This window comes from Meleagris gallopavo, chromosome 2, assembly GCF_000146605.3.
Source record: "Meleagris gallopavo isolate NT-WF06-2002-E0010 breed Aviagen turkey brand Nicholas breeding stock chromosome 2, Turkey_5.1, whole genome shotgun sequence".
Classification (NCBI taxonomy): Eukaryota; Metazoa; Chordata; class Aves; order Galliformes; family Phasianidae; genus Meleagris; species Meleagris gallopavo.
The window spans coordinates 8,872,566-8,889,694 of NC_015012.2; the positions used below are offsets into that span (position 1 = coordinate 8,872,566).

General features: G+C 43.0%; 2 protein-coding genes across 7 annotated transcripts in view; both read right to left on the reverse strand.

Annotated features, from left to right (window-relative positions):
* Nucleotides 1–11,670, reverse strand: part of LOC100543660 (calpain-13) — a 35,435-nt gene extending 23,765 nt beyond the window's left edge. For 4 of the 5 annotated variants that reach the window (XR_792379.3, XR_002111585.2, XM_010706521.3 and 1 more), the window contains exons 1-5: nucleotides 11,577–11,670; nucleotides 8,711–8,959; nucleotides 4,766–4,835; nucleotides 3,816–3,934; nucleotides 1,236–1,369 (exon numbers count right to left, since the gene is read on the reverse strand). Coding sequence is in view for 3 of the 5 variants with exons in the window: in XM_010706521.3 (XP_010704823.1) it covers nucleotides 1,236–1,369; nucleotides 3,816–3,934; nucleotides 4,766–4,835; nucleotides 8,711–8,947 (560 nt within the window). In the remaining 2 variants the exon portion in view is untranslated. The remainder of the gene's footprint in view (nucleotides 1–1,235; nucleotides 1,370–3,815; nucleotides 3,935–4,765; nucleotides 4,836–8,710; nucleotides 8,960–11,576) is intronic. The other variant, XM_010706520.3, reaches the window with a different exon arrangement.
* The window catches only part of ALK (ALK receptor tyrosine kinase), a 751,299-nt gene that overhangs the window by 341,953 nt on the left and 392,217 nt on the right, over nucleotides 1–17,129 (reverse strand). The gene's annotated exons all lie outside the window — the stretch shown is intronic.

Below are 17,129 nucleotides of genomic sequence, written 5' to 3' on the forward strand. Positions count from 1 at the left end.
TGAAGTATTCAGTTTCTTTCTTCCGAACCAGAAGGAAGCCAAACACGACTAGCTTAAATGGATGCTTCAGCTAAATGAAGGCGAGCTGCTAATTCCTACGTAATACTTTGTCGTGGCTCTTCACAGAAACAACCAGAATTCCTTTTGCAATTGGAAAATAGAGGTTATTTCTCTGTATTTCCAATGCAAAACAGAAAAAAATTTTCAGCACTGTTCCCAAATTCCTCTGCTAGAGTGCAAGAGGGCAATAATTTGATGTTGTCAACACAGTTCTTCTGTCTTTATCATGCTTTTTATAGAGGCAGCAAATAAGCTGGAACACATTGTATTTAGAAGAGGTAGATCATGCTGTTAAACCTCACTATGCACACTGTATTTAATGTATATAATCAAATGAAGTCTGTGGCTAACTGTATTTTGAAGAATTGTCCCTGTCCTCCACGGATGAAAAGAATTAGTCACAGGCGCTGGGGAAAAGCTTCTCAAGTGGGAATCTCATAAAGAGCATCTCCTGCAAATTTAATTTAGTAGAAGTTTGCTTTGCTTTGTAAATAAAATCTTATGCAGCAAACTGGTAACAGCTCCTGAGTCAACTCCTTTGAAATATCTCAGGACAAAAAAAGAATCCTATTCTTGAGTTAGCATTTGCTGATTCTCAACCGGATTTGCTGAAATAATTAGCTTTCATTACCATTTTGTACTTCACAACAGTTTGTTCCAGGGCACGTCTGCCATGCCCCAGCCCTTCAGACTTCACTCTAGCATGGGAATTTCTCTCAGAGTATTTAATAACAGGCAGCATTATAAATGCTAAAGGATAACCTTCTGATCTCATTGTCTCCACCCAACATCTGCATGGTCTCTTGGTGACTACAGAGGTAATCCCTGCACAGTCTGCAGTTTTAAACAAAAAAATATAGAAAGGAACGCAGAAGTGAAGAAGTTTGCTTAAAATAATGAAGGGAAGCCCAGCCCCTTTGTGTAGCTAATCATTACCTTCTTCATTTTACTTCTCAGGCACTAACATCCCAGAGTTGGACAGAATACATTTAGGTCCTCAGCATGAGACCTACATCTCCAGGTTATATTGATCCTGTGCTTGCACACAGCCAGTTTCTTACAAAAGCGCAGGACATGCAGCTGTGAGCCTCAGTTCCTCCCTTTGCGATCTCTATAAAGCAGGGGGTGAAGCCACCCCATAAAGCACTTAGCACTGGGTAGGAGAACTGACTTACTTAGCATATGCTTTTTCCAGCAAGGATGGCCAGAATTCATTTGATGTTCGAGGGTGTACAGACAGGTAATTGCCATTTAGGAAAGGCAGCCGGTCATCTATCACTACATCCACCCAGTCTCCAAATTGCCAGAACTGAAGGGAAAAAAAAAAAAAGAAAGAAAAAAGAGGAAGAAAAGAATGAGCCTTTTTTTTAAGAGCTTATATTCATGCCAAGCAACTGTCTCTTGAAGCAGCACAGGAATTAATCTAAAGCATGGGTATGTGCAAATTCTCTCCCAAACTATTTCAGGCTAATGGTCTAACTTGTGGACCAAGCTACACATGACTGTATTTCCCATGGCAGAGGATATCATTTGGAAACAAACAGTCCTGCAGTCAGTGGGAGGAAAGATTCAATATGGGAAATACGCTAATATGATTGGGTGACAGCAAGAGCTTCACTTGATAAACAGTCGAGCAGACAGTTTGGTGAACCTCACACTTGGATTTTCCCCTGCAACACAGCTTTGGCCAGAGAGTCTCTATCAAGTCCCTACATTTTCCTTTCTCCATATCTCTATTAAGACTCAGATATGTGCTGTTGTGGAGAGGGCCAGTATAGTGACTAAAGATCATTTTGAGGTGTTATCCGTCTCCTCGATAGATGAGGAGGATGCAGGTAGTGGACAGAGCAGACGTTTCCAGCTGATGGAACCTTTTAATGGAGAAGGCTGGAAAGGAGGTCCGTGGGGAAGGCCTAAAGAAGCCATTTCCAGAGTCATTAGCAGATTAATGTACCTTAGCATGATTCACAGTCATAAGAGGCCAAGTTCTTATTTGCAGTAATGCTAAGGCCTCCAGTGGAAGTATGCCAGCAATAGATTTAGTCTACCATTTTATTTCACCAGCTTTGGCCAATGAAAAACCTCAAAGTGAGCTGTTCTTTTAGAAAAGGACAAGACCAGATCAGATCAGATTCCCTTTTGCCATAAGCCCTTGTAGTCCCTGAGGAACATTTCTGTTTCTTTTCCCAGGCTGAGCTACTCCTTGCTCACATGTGGCAGATCCTGCCTCAGAGGTATCAGTTTATGTAGCAGAAAAAGGGATTCCTGTAAAAACACAAAACTAACTTAATCCAGGTAGGTCCTTTAAGTTTTTGGAGGTTACGTGGAGCCTGACGTCCCAGTTGCACAGTTTACATAGCTCTTTAAACATTCCTGGTGAAATAAAGTCATTGTAAGTATTCTCTAGACAGAAATGCTATTCATCTTAACTACTGCTGATGAAATGCTTAACACCCTTAATTCTTGCTGATGAGCAGTTAGCACTGTGGAGGAAGCCTGGAGCAACCCCTCGTACTGCTGAGAGGCAGCATGCTAATATAAAAATTGGAGCTTATATGATTTGTCTTGAGATTCTTCACTGAACTGAGGACTGGTGGCTTTGCCTGTGGATGGCAGTAAAACGTCTTTGATGGAGTAATTGAAAGACATTGCTGAGAAGTCATTTCCATTCCGAGTAGCTTTCTCAGGGGTTCATTACTTGAGGAAAGCCAGAAACAGTTGCATTGATTTGCAGATGAGATGTCAGGAAAAACATTTTCAAATACCATAAGGTATTTATATTGCTTAAGATTTAAGGATTGTTCCTAACTAATCCTTTCAGAGCTCTCATGAGAGAAAATTTAGCTTGCATCTTTTTAAGTGGTCTAGAATCCCTTCAGCTAGGTTGCCTCACGTAGTGCACCTCTGCATGTTGGAAAAGGGCCAAGGCAGAAACATCTGATATTCAGAGGAGCAAAGGAACAGAAATTTATCCTGCCTATGAGATAATCTTCCTGGTGCTGATCCGTGAGAGCTCCAAGGGGTAAAAGAAGTGCCACTGCCAGAGCTCTCTGTGTATAACAAAACAGACTTCTGAAAAAAGGAAAATGATGAGTGGCCAAGTAATATACTGATTCTCTCTACCTCCCATTTAGCTTTCAGAGCTTAATGGTATGGCAAATGTTTCTAATCCCATAAGATATTTGATTGACTCAGATGCAAGCGAGCAGGGCCTGACAGTCACTCTCATCTCCCTGTCTCTTACCTGAGAGATTCAGAGAATATCAAGGGTTGGTAGGAAGTGAAATTTACTACAGGACTTTGCTCCTCTCTCTGAATCTGTTCCTCTGACCTGTCTCCCAGGATTTGCAATTTCAAGTAAATGCTACCCAGCTAATAGGGAAAGTTGAAGCATACTGGAAAACAGAAAATGAGTCCAAGTAGATAAAAAAAACATAAGAGCACTGACAACCACAACAAATCAAAGCAGAAACCAGAATGTCATCTAGACTATCTGTGTACACAGATCCATCCAAACAACTGGTATCTGTACCTCTGGAGTGGGTAAAAGTCATAACTTTCAGAAAAAGGCTTCAAATTCCCTGGAGTTTGATTGTACCACCTGGAAAAGGAGGAACCATTCAAAAATTTGGGATTTACTGCAGAGTTCTTAATTAGTTCTCAGAACCAAAGCATTTAAGGATGTTGAGATGTTCGGATCCCTAAATAATCCAACCAGCCAAGCTTGAGCAGTACAAATACGGCAGATTACTTACCCGAAAATGGAAAATCCCAGCATAATCACTCTGGAATCCTTGGTCCTTTGGTAAAACATTTTCCAGAAATCGCTTCTGCATTGTCAGGGAGCCCAGGGCAGCCAGCATCCAGCAGTCACCTCGAGGAAGGGAGAAATCCAGTACATTCAGTAAGTTATTCACTGTTGCGGACAATAACTGGCTCCTCAGAAGAACAGACTTAGACATCTAAGAAGCAGCTTATTAAAAGAAGCCAGCATTCTTCTGTCTTCCTTCTGTTCTTCAAAAAAATTGAAAAGCAACCTAGCATTCACCAGTAATGCCCCATGGGAGTCCTGATGCCACTTAACAATCCTTGGCTATTTTCATACTTATCTTTTGTGGTCATGTTGAGATCTGCAGTCTAGAAAGTAGCATAGAAAACCTTCACACCTCCCAGTGAGGTGAGAAACAGGAAGACAGCTCTTACAGTATGGGAGCTGCTCTCAAGACAAAGATGATTATGAGCTGGAAGGAAAAGATGGAACTGATATGAGATGCAGACACACATCTGTCTGAGTAGTGCAGAAGATGGACAGAAGTATCATAGGAAAAGAAAAAAATCACAAAACAGTAAGAGTGACCAGATGGAGATGTTAGGATGAAATACATATGGGAGCTGTACCTACTTACCCAATAATTGTATTTGACCCTTGTATTCAAAGTTTCTACCTGCTTTTACTTAGACCTTGTCCTTATATAGAGAGAGTGGGTGCCATATATGCTAAAGTAGCAGGTATTAGAGCTCCTGCATTTGGGAATCCTGTTAAATATCTCCAATGAATTGCATGCAGACTTGCAGCAGTCTGGAGTGAACTACACTGTTTACTGAGGTTACCATGATTCATGCCTTTCCACCAAGAACTCAGAATATCACAAAGCAAGCACAGGTTGCTCCCTGTCAATCTTTTCCAAAACAGGAATGACCTTACCTATTTCTCCTTGAATAATATCAAATCTGCTAACTCCATCCATTATCAAAAAGGGGTTTCTCAGAAGCTCCTGAAAGAAAGAAAATGCCAAGAGAAGTGTGAGGACCCAGCCTCTGCCAGCCACAAGTTCCTTGCCCCTTTCTGAGTCCCTTATTGGCTTCTCATTTGGGTTTGTCTAATGCTACAAACACCTTTCAGAGGGCTCTGTGCCCAAGTGCCAAACCATACAGTTTTCATGGAATTGGATTCCTAGTGAGGTGGTGAATTCCCCATGGCTGTCAGTGATCAAGAGGCATTTGGATAATGTCCTCATTAACATGCTTTAACTTTTGATTAGCCCTGAGGTGGTCAGGCAGCTGTATGTCCCTTCCAACTCAACTATTCTATTCTAGTCTACTCTAGATTTGTGATGGGAGCAGCACTTCAGAAACCTAGCCCTTTTCCAGCAGAAGGAAAGAGAGGAAAGGAAGTTTCCAATTAGCTCCTCATTCTTCCAAGGAAATACAGTGGACATAAAGCATCAGGATCTACTGTCTGTTATTGCAAAGCATAGCTATGTGCCTAGTTACTTTGCACATTAATATGCAAACTTTACAATGCACTAGCACTCAAATTACATGATAAACACAGAAGCTAGATTTACATTTCTAGAAAGTTTGCTGTGTTTCACAAGAAACTATTATGAGGCTTTGTAGCATTTTCCCCCGGATTCTTCCATTTCAGTGTTTAGTACACTACCTGTATAATGGGATGTTGTATAGAATCTGCTTAGCACTAGTAGCTGAATAAGCAGAAGTCTAAGAACTAAGACTGATGAACTTTTACACATCTACAAGTAAGGAGGGCTACAGAGACAGCTCCAACTGGAAAATAAGAAATTAAGAAAGACTGTATTGACATACCACAGCCATCAGCAGTCATACAGCCCTGCAGACAGGAGAAAACAGCTCACCTAGAGACAATGAATGGAACCAATCCAAAGCAGAAAGACTTCCAGCTATTGGTACTATTGGACTGCCAGGTGAGGGCTTGGGAATGTAGAGTGTAAGGGCAAAACTGCCTAGGGATTTCTTTGCTTGCAGTCCTTCCTCAGAAACACCCAGCTTGAGCTGTTGCTGTAACTTTAACTCTGAAGAAGATATATTTTTATTTTTGGCTTATTAGTGTTGAGGAAGCGAAGAATAATAAAAAACTGGTGTTGTTTGGAAGCTAAACTCTCCTCTCAGCTAGATAAATCTTAATTCAGCAACACTGCTGTGCCTGTTACAGCATTGCTCTGGATTAAGAGGCAAAGCTGCTACCGCTGTTCTCCATGCTGAGGGAATTCCCTAGCTCTGTGCTGAGGATGAATCAGGCATACACTGATGTTGCACACCCAAATCCACAGGAAACCTCCACAGGGTAGCCAGCACAGAAATGAACCAGTCAGACTAACAAGGGAAGGAAGATCATGGAATGAACAGCGCTGGCTCAGACCAAAGGTCTGCCTGTTGCAGTGCTGTCTGACAGGGTGGTGAAAAGCAAGCTCCGCTGCTCCTCCTGCATACATCCATATATTTTCCATCCACTGGGAGTCAAAGGACTTTCTTGGCTGGAGGCTTTATCAACAGTTAGATGTGAAAAAACAGGCTGATCTTAAGGGGTTTTTCCTGCGCCACCAGAACTCAATTCCTTGCTTTGCAGCAGGATAATTCAATTCCTGTTCATACTTCAGTGCCTTCAAAAAACTGCCCCAGCTCTCTGTCACAACAGGGATAGAGGTGCTCAGACTGCATAGATGGGAGCCCACGAGTGTGAGAGGAAAACCCTGCTGGAGAACAGCCATCACTGGAAGCAGAAACCCATTCACATTGCACCTGCAACTCCTTTGTGTGGTTCAGTCTAAAACACAATGGCAACTGCAAACAAAGGAGATAAATAGGGTACGAACCTCAAGACTTTGAAAGGAGAAATACTGAACAGGATATAAGGGAACCTCACATTTCCATAGTTTGCTTAAGGCAGCTTACGTGACTATCTACATTTGTTTTCTCTATTTTTATTTCTTTCTATTTGATAGGTGTTCCTGCATTCCTCCCCCATGCCATTAAAGCTAAGTTTTTAGGTTAACTCCAAGCTACCATCTGCTTTATTGTCTGAATAGAAGTTGTCTGTTTCTCCCCTCTGGCTACAGATAAGCCAAGACTGATGCAGCAAGAACTGCAGCTCAGCTTAGTTGTGTGCAAAGATCCTAATTCCATAAGACTTTCTTTTAAGGGCTCGGTTCTGTTTATTCAGTTTCTTGTTCAGATTTCTTTAATATTGATGCTGTTTCTGGGAAATCTCCGGGAATTAAAGAAAGTGACAATAAACAAAGCATCACCCAAAGGAGTGTAGAATTAGGATAAGCATTCTGTTCCTGAAATATCTGCACCTGCTTTGCAAAGGGCAGAGGAGGAGGAGAGGTCAAATGTGAGAAAGCCCTTCTGCAAACTAACTGTATCTAATAGTGAAACTTCTATGATTTAAATAAGTAGTGAGTCCCATAAGACAAGCATTGTCTGAAATTTTACTGTATCTTACTGAAATTTTACTTTACATCATGCAGTAGCATGATGTTCCCCAAGTCTTCACTAAGGGATGATTAATGCTTGAAGCACCACGTGCAAAAATCTCTACAAGGGCTTGGTGTTGAAAACAGGTCTGGAGCAATTCCCATCTAATGGAAAGCCACAACTACTGCACAGTTAGGATAAGGGACATTTCAGATGACTGACCTACCCCTCCAGGAACTCCCATCCCAAATCAGCTCACTTTTCAGGTCAAAACAAGTTGGTACTGACTGTTACCACTGACTCCTGCTGTATGGAAATCAGTCTGTTTTCTTCCCGCTTTATACATTACCCCCAGATATGAAGACTTCGAGCTCTGAACATAATTGTCCATTTTCTCAGCAGTGTACAGGGTAAAATAGTCAGAGTGGTGTTGCTCAACTGCTACATCAGAGCTATCTGCTACATAAGTAACAAAACGCTATATGACTCAGAAGATGGAAGCTAAGAAACTAATAGGCCCAAATGCCATTTTTGTTACAGATACATTTCCAGAATTATTATTATTTTAGCATCAGGGGAGTAGCCTGTTAAATCTGAATGGGGAACCTTTCAAAGAGGTACTGCTGAATCAGTGGCTTAGATTACAGAAGTGAGAGATCTTTAGTAGAATTTGGGAGCTGTGTAGAAGCAGATTGAATGGGAGCAGTAGTTCTAGTAAGGTTCACAGACAGAAGCATACACAGTGACAACATTAGTGTTACAAATGCTAATCCACAGAGCTGGATGTCACTCTTATAAAGAGAGAGACTGAGATTTTCTGGCTTTGTAACCCGTACAGAGCTGTGACTATGCGTGAAGCCATGTGAGCTTGTCATACTGGAAGGTCAGAACCTACACATATTAAATGTGTAGACAGGAAAGAAAATCTCAACCAATTTGACGCCGGTACTTAGTTAAGTGCAGATTAAACTGAGGAAGGTTTTTGGAAGTAAGGCAAGAGCAGGAGCAGACTTGAAGGGGCAGCTGGTGAGCCCCAGGACCTGTAGAAGACAGAAGAGCCTCAAGAAAGGAGTTGTTCTATGCATGCCCTGATTGCTTGGGTGGGAGCTGAACAATTGGTCTCTTCCATGGGTTGACTGCAAGCCTCCCTGTTTGCTCAGGTGTTTACAGCATCCCTCTCCTTGCTGCCCTGGTCTGCAAAAGGCAGTTCACACACTAGACATGCAGAAGAAAATGCTGTCAATAGGTCAACTTCCTCCCACATGTCCTACAACAAAGGATGCCTTCTTTCAGTGTTGCATGCCCAGTGCTCCCCTTGGGTTACATTTCCCTGCTTAGCACAGACCTCTTTCCCCCCAAAATGAAGGCATCAGCAACAGTAACACAAAACACTTTGGTTAGCAAAACTCACCTTTGGCCTCTTCCACACTATTTGCTGCAGCTCATCCTTTGGGAGCAGGTTAGGACCAATGGAGCTGATATCGGCAGGGAAGGTGTCATCCTCAAACAACAGACCTTGGCTCAGACACAGGGATCGCAGGTGCTCGAAGTCCTGATTATTAAATTTCCTCAGGTTCTGGAGGCCTCCTGTTGTCCCTGCTGTTTGCATGCCTTGCTCCAACCTCAGAGCCGAGCTGAGGTTGAGCATTGTGCCCCTTTCCTGTGAAGGAGGAGAGACACAGACAGCCATTAGCTATCCAATCTGAAGTGGTGCCCTGAAGTATGAACCCTTCTTTTTTTAAATGCTTTAATTTATACAATTCACAAGGCAAGGTACAATTCACTTAGGAGAAGTGGGCATTTCACATATATGGTGAAATTCTACAACAGCCAGATTTAGCAGTTAGCACTGGAAAATCTACCACATGCCCTGGGTGAGGCATCCTCCTCCTTTAATTAACTTTGCTGTCTAATATCTAGCCTGCTGTTTAGCTTCACTTTCAAGTCACTGGATTGCCATTGCTTTAAAAATTTCTTTTAGTAGGTAAAAAGTCTTTCCTATCAAGCAAATAGATTGCTGGATCTGGTGTGTTGCTGGTGCAGTACAATGGGAGCAGAAGGCTCCAATAAGAGCTAAGTCTTGGATTTCTTGAGCCCAGAACAGCCCCAATGGAGGTATGACCCAGGCACCTCGCCCCACATTTAGTGCTACCACGCATCTTGGTGCTTCAAGTCCCTTGGCCATCTCGCATTGTAACTACAGCACAGAAAAAAACAAGGAGATTTTGTGTTCTATTATCTTAATTAAAAACCCCACCAAAAAAAAAGAAAAAAGAAGAAAAAAAAGAAAGTCCTATAGAATTCAGAAATCACCCTTAGCCAACAAGATGAGAGAACATTCCCCTTGGGCTTGCAGTTTTTAATACAATGGAAATAAATCTCATGTAATGTACCATAACATGACAAGGGAATGGCTTCTTCTTAACAAATACTCATTTGAAACCGTGCCCAAGCCCCATGCATGCGAAGATCTATTTCTTGCAACAGTGTTCCAGCAAAACTGATTACTAATTCCAAAACTCAAATTAAAACTAACAGAGCTTGAAGGCTGGAGCTGACACGCGCTCCCTCTCTCCTGACAAAGAACACGAGCTTTTAGCGTATGTCTGTGTGCGTTTAATTACGTTGCTTAACATATCCAAAATAATTTGGCAACCAGATTGAAGAAAATAATACGTTTAACTACTTCTGGCCTTCCAAGAATCACTTTGTTGGCGTTGTATCTGAGTGTGCATGTGCATAGAAACACAAGCTCTGTCTCTGATGGGGTCAGCGCTCCCCAGCTAGCACTGTGCCCCCAGTTGGCCACCCCTTTCAGAGCAGCCCTGGCCATATATCCTTTTCACTTGGCTCCCAGAAGGTGCAACAGCGACGGCGGAGATCACAACAGCTTTTAAAACAGAATGTTGCCTGCCTGGTTGGGGAGAACCTTACAGTTACTGAACTTTGAGGCAGAAAGGCTACAAAGGGACAAAACTGTAATGCAATGCTTGGCCTTTGGACTGTTCCCAGTCATGAGACATGTGGAGGGTGGAAACTAACTGGGTAACGCCAAGCGCCCACTGTTTTCTGCATTAAACAACTTAAAAACCACCAGCAAAGGGTAACTCTCCTGCATTCATTCACAAAAGATGTCAAACCGCTGTTATAATCAGATACTCAGTGGTGGCAAATGCTACTGACAGCTAATTACACTTTGCACAAAGATTTATGTCAGAGTACACACATTATTTCCTTCAGTGGCTTCTGATAGTTTTCACTGAGTAGGAAGTGGAAATAAGCAATTAGCTTCATCACTGAGCTATCCACCTTCTCCTCTCCATCCACTTTTTTCAGAACATTTCTGATACATGTTGGCTCAGCTGGGTTTCTGTACTTTAAGATTGCTGTACTTGCATCAAGAAATAAGAAGAATCCCAGGAAGGTCAAAAGGCCATCAGCCATTCTTCTGTTCCCTCTCAAGCACTCCAAAATGTCAGTGTGTAATTTAATCTCACACACAGTATCCGATACATGCTACAGTAATGCAAGCTCTCTTTTCCTGTAAGAACCTGTCACTCATGTATTTGGAGTACTGTAAAAACTGCAAGGAATCAGTTCCAAAATGTCCTTATAATGAAGGAAAGTGGGGGTTCATTAGCTCTCCTTGCACTCAGGGAACAACAAATAAGAGCATGATGGTTCTTGGCAGACTGCCCTCAGTGACAGCCAACTGTATAAGGAGGAGAAGGGACCTGAACTTGGGTGTCCCAAACCCTCCAACAGACAGACAGCATATGGCATACAAAAGCCATGAGCACCACCTCACCTCCCCCCAGAAAATTCAAGTCCAAAGCTAGGCACTTTGGCAACCCTTCTATAGATTGCTTTCCCTGTAGTATCTGATACAACCCTCTGTTCCAACTAGTCTATGAAATACTTCTTTCTGGCTGTTTATTTTCCTACATAGCATAAGGACATTCCAGTTACCTTTTTTTCTGCCTCATTTAGCAGCAGCGTACAGTAACCATAGAGTCCTCCTCCTCTGAGGATCTCTGCTCCCACCTGATCCGATTACTTCTGACAACTTGCTGTTTTACTGTTAGGCATTTTGTAGGATGGCAAATTCATATTTTTTTTTCTTTCCCTCCATGCAACATTAAAGATGGGGACTCTAATTTATTCTGTCTCCCCAAGACGAATCCCTCTCAGTGTCACTGTGGTACTTTTCCAGCACTACTCCTTGCATTTTGCCTGCTTTATCTCATACTAAATAAAATAGCAAAGTGATGTTTTACCTGCAGTGCCTCCAGTGGAACCCTTCAGCCAAATCCAAGAAAGCGACAGATGGGCTGCTGTTATCCCAGTGCTGCTTTATAGGGCAGCTTTTGCCCTGCCCTTAGCAAACACAACCAGGTTGAATTCAAGTTCAAGGCCAAAACCAAACAATACGACACAGGCGTTTCATACAGATACCATGTGTATACACACACAAATACACTTCTTCTGCCAGACGCAGTTAAACCTCTATGTACATATAAAAGTTGACAGTCTAGTTTCCCATGGCTTACTGTGGTTTCAGATGCAGCCATTTTTACAGGAAGATAAGATTCATTTGCATACACAACAATTCCAGGTTATCCTTCTCGTACCAGGAAATGCAGCAGTGACATTGGGCATAGGTTGGAAGGACTCACCAAGAAACACGCTATCAGAGCTGTGGGCGATGTTACGTGGAGCCCAGAGTTGGACTCCGTGATCCAACTCAGGATATTCTATGATCCTATGTATTATATGGGAAGAGGGAATGCTGTTCATTTTGGGAAGGTGAAACAGAATCTAAAGAAGCCCAAAAGCGGTGGGAATGGCATGCAGCATATCCTCTGAGACACACTGCTTGGCGGCAGTCCTAAGTGTATTCCTACATCCTATAAATTCCTTTTTGAAGAAAAGGCCTTTGGCATCCTGGTAGACATCATGTTAAAAGTGAGCCAGCAATGTACTCTTGCAATAAAGAAAGCCAAGTGCATCCTGAGCTACATGAGCTGGAGCATAGCCAGGGATCAAGGGGATCTTTACCCTCTGCACAGCCCTTTTGTGTGCATTCCTGCAGTAATATGTCCAGTTTGGGGCTACCCAATATAAGATTGGCCCTGAAAGCACAGTAAATCCAGCAGAAGCTCACCAGAATGGTCAGAGTGCAGGAGCACATGGCATCAGAGAGGCTAAAAGTCAACCTGTTCAACTGGGAGAAAGGAACCTCATTGCAGTCACCTCTTCATAAAGGGCTCCCAGGGGCCAGCTAGAACCAGACTGTTCTTAAAGGGCAGCAGAAGAGCAGAGGCAAATGACACCAGCAACAGCAAAGGGAACAACATGTGATAAGAAAGAAGAAAAAAACCAAAAAAACAACTTCAGGATGGTTCAGCGCTGGAAAAGCTGCATGAGGAGGCTGGAGCATCTCCAATCCACGGAGACATTCAGGTAGATGAGGCCATCAGCAATATCTTCCAAATCAGACCTGATTTTGAGCAGGGATGGGACTTGAAAGTCCCTTCCCACATGAATATCCCTTTGTTTCTTCTTCTGAAGCTGCAGCTAATGCAAAAGCAATGAGCCTGGCTTCGGGCCTGCTCAGTTACCTCCACAAGGAACACAACAGTCCACAGTGGCCGCAAAGACCACCCGAGGGCCTGCATGATTAGCTCACTGCAAGCACTGTGTTAAGGCATATCTGAGCTAGCAAGCCCAGGTTGTGGCTGTGTATGCACAGCAGGTTAGATAATTAAAGCAAGAAATTACCCTCTCTTTTTCAAGCTACCACAACCAATTCATCAAGAGCAGTTCCTCTGCAGTTAATGTTCCCAAAGCTTAGCTTGGAGCTTAACAGCAAAACATACCAGTATATCATTCCTTCCATAACAATGTCTCGAGTTCAGAAATGCCTTCTGCTTGGACTGCAGTCTCTTTGGGTTGGGATGCCAACACTTCCTGTAACAGCTGGTCCACAGGAGCTTGGGAAAATGAGAAGATGAAAACACTCATGAAAAAGGCTGCTCAGCCTCTTCATCAATGTTTCATTGAGGTCTGTGGGTCTCTAGGCTTGGATTTTAAAAGCTGGGCACTGCATCCTGCTTACTCTATTTTAGGACTCTCATTTCCACACGAGAATTCAGCATTCAGCATACTCCAGCAGGAAATGCATCTGTGTAGATCAGAGTAAAACTGCTCCTGAGAGTGCAGCTTCACTTTTCCTTTAAGAGCTGCTTTCCACAACCACGACATAAATAAAAGCTGATTGCAACAGAAGCAGAGTGTGAAGATTCTTCTAGTTGCAGGAAAAGAGCTTGGGGTGATAAATGCTGGTGTTGCTAGCTCATCTGACATCACTCGCACTGCTAATTGCCTCCTCTCTGGGGAAGCAGCAGGTATGTTCCCCTCCAGGTACGGTGCTTTATTGTCTGGAACTGCTATCTCTGCTTAAATGGTGGATTAACATGATTTAAGAAATATTCATTGCAAAGTTGATTAGAAAGCACCATCACCAAGCTGGCAGGGGGTTTCAGTTATTGCAGCACGGCACCGATTTAAGAGTGTCAGCTTTCCTGCAGAAGGCTGTATTGATGTGTCCATTCTCACAGTGGCTCCAGAGGAAGGAATCCAGAAGGTACAGAGATTTCTACATGGCAATAAGCCTTTAGATTATTTTCTCTCCTCCCGAGTGTTTGTGCAGTCCTGCAAGAAAATACAGGCATTTGACTCACAAACACAGGGCTGTGTGTTGGGAGAGGAGGGGTGTTTTCTGCTGGTGCTACCCTGTTTGATTCTGGCAGATGCAACATTGCACTGACTTAAGGTTTGCTCTTGGAGAGCAGGGATGTTAATCCACCTCAGGGTGGCTGTGCAGCTTATTCCATTCATGAGCAGAAGATGCTGAGAGAAACTGGAAACTCAAAGTACTTCTAGCACACACACACACACACACGAGGGCCTTATGCTTGGAACTGGTGTCCATCACCACTCATCGCTGTTATCTGGGAGAAGAAGCTAACCCCCACCTTGCTATATCCTCCCATCCTCCTTTCAGGCAGTTGTAGAGAGTGATAAGGTTTCCCCTGAGTCTTCTCCAGACTGAACAATCCCAGCTCCCTCAGTTGCTCCCCATAACACTTGTGCTCCAGAGCCTTCACAGTTTTGCTGCCCTTCTCTGGACACAATCAGTGTCCTTCTTGTAGCGAGGGGCTCAAACTGAACATAGCACTTAAGGTGCAGCCTCACCAGAGCTGAGTACAGAGGGCTGATCACCTCCCTGCTCCTGCTGATTGCTCTATTTCTGACACAACCCAGGATGCCATTGGCCTTCTTGCTCACCTGGGCACATTGCTAGCTCACATTCAGCCAGCTGTCAGTTAACACCCCTATGTCCTTACTCTCCGTGTAGCTTTCCAGCCACTCTACCCCAAGCACGTACCAATGCATGGGGTTGTTTTGACCAAAGCGCCTGGCCCATGGCCTTGTTGAAGCTCATACAATTGCCCTCAGCCCAGCAATCCAACCTACCCACATCCCTCTGTAGGGCCTCCCTACCCACAGGCAGATCAACACTTCCTTCCAACTTGGTGCCATCTGCAAACTTACTGTGGGTGCACTTAAAATATTATTTGCAGCCTCTCTGAATCTCTGTGTTTTCTGTCATCTTTCCAAGGGAAAAAAAAAGGACAGAATAACTTTGCCCAAGTAATCCTGGAAGCGTTAAGGAAAGCAGCTCTCCTCACACCGCCCACACAGCTTACATGCTGAAGGTTTGGTTGCTGTCTTCTGCAACACTTCAGACATATGTCTTCAATTCCCATTTCCATTGTTTTTACCCCTATGAAGATCACATTTGTTTTTGCAGAGGTACTCCTAATTGACACCATGGTAAATAAAAAGGAGGCAGAAGATATTTCCAGGGTAGCCAACTACTTCTTTTTCCCTCAACCCTTCGCATTTGTTGCACCCACTTTGATCGGGTGTTCTGCTGCTTCTGTCTGATAGGACTAATGGAAAAATCAATCAGTTTCTTTATTCATTCATAATTTTGTGTATCAGTCAAGTATTACCACTAATTTGCTTCTCTTAGCTAGAAGGCTAGGAAAAATATTATTTATAGAAGATCTTGTTCACTTTGGGTATATGCACTCAAACTTCTCCCCATTCACAAGCACAAGCTTTTAGGACTGTAAAATTATCAGTTAAATCGTAATTACCAACTTCTGCATCTTTTTATACCCAGCCCTCACCCACAAGCTGCCTCTTAGTGGAAATTAGCCACGAACTGCATTATTTTTCCATATTTTTTATATTCACAAATGAATCTTTTTGCTTATAAATGAAGTACAACTGCTGCTGAAGTGAAATGTGGTAGCTGTATACCAGTACACAACGAATTGGCACAGTACCACTGCCATTTGGGGAGGGAGATTTGGTGTCAAAAGCCTTTCTCTCTGGAGCTATGTTTTCAAGAGAAATGTCCATTGACTTGGGAAGTACAGTAGGAGTTCTTGAAGAATGAAAATAACAGAGAAACAAAAACCAGACAGCTACAAATTCTCATGTTAGCTCTACAATTGGTCAGATATTTCCCAGTAGACTGTTCTTCCTTCAGAAAATGCCAGTCTGTCAAACACAAAAGCCACTACCAATGAGTTTTCACCATGAGCAAGGCAAAATAGGTTTCAATAACACCACTAGGCTCCATTTTGATTTTGGAATGCTCTCGTTTTTTTTGGTTTATGGAAAAAAACCATCATTTTATCATTATTATGTAACAGATTCAACATTTTGCAGTGTAAAAATCTGTTAGAACCAGACCTTTATGGAGGACCATCAACATGAAGTTCTTGTTTCCAGCAGCACATTAGCCCTTGTTGGGCAGTTCTGCATCCAGCCCTTCTAAAAGCCCTGTTGGCATCAGATAATATATTCTACACTTTGTTTTTGTCTTGGTGTGAACTAACTGCAATGGTTTCTGAAAAGCAAACAAATGTGAAACACTTCTGCCACGCTCTAATGAAGAATCCTTGATCTGCAGATAATCCACAGATAGCTTACTAGAGGCATTTGTGGGTCACAGTCTTTGCTGATGAGATGGTCATATTGCACAGCAGAACTCCTTCTTACTTGGCACCTTGCCACTTGTCACATGTCAGCAAGGACGTGCTGTCTGTATTCTAGGTAGGCAACTTGCTATTTACCATTCCTCCTTGTTCCCACAAGAAATCCCATGCCAGCAGATAGAGAAGGCTGCAATTTGAGAAGAGCCAGATAGCTGTCCCTGTATTCTGTGATCTTCAGCAAACACCCCAAACCCGACATTGCGCTTAGTATCCAAACCAGAGCAGGAGAAGGGGAGGGATCTGGAGTTAACTTGGGGAAACTTTAATACTGTCAACCCTGGAATTAAGACCATGATGTGTCTGAAAGTCAGACAAACAGTCATTTCCTTGTTCTGCTGCTACTACAGCCTTCTGAGAATGAAGGAGTCCTTGCTCTGGACCTGCTTTCACTAAAGACCTATTGAGCCTTCAATAACAATCTTTGCCATGAAAAGAGCCACCTCATGACTTTCTTAACAACAGGATGACTTTCAGCATCATAGGGTTGGGCAGCCTTAAAAATAAACAAATAAACATTACTGGCCTGAGTATAGTCACACTTTCTCATCCGGCTACAAAGTTGTAAGGATATCTCTGAGCTTACTCATCTGATACTAAATAAAAACCAATATCCCACCCACAGAGTAAGCAACTCTGCTTATTCTTCACAGAATCACAGAATGGCTTGGGTTGGAGGGACCCTAAAGCCCACCC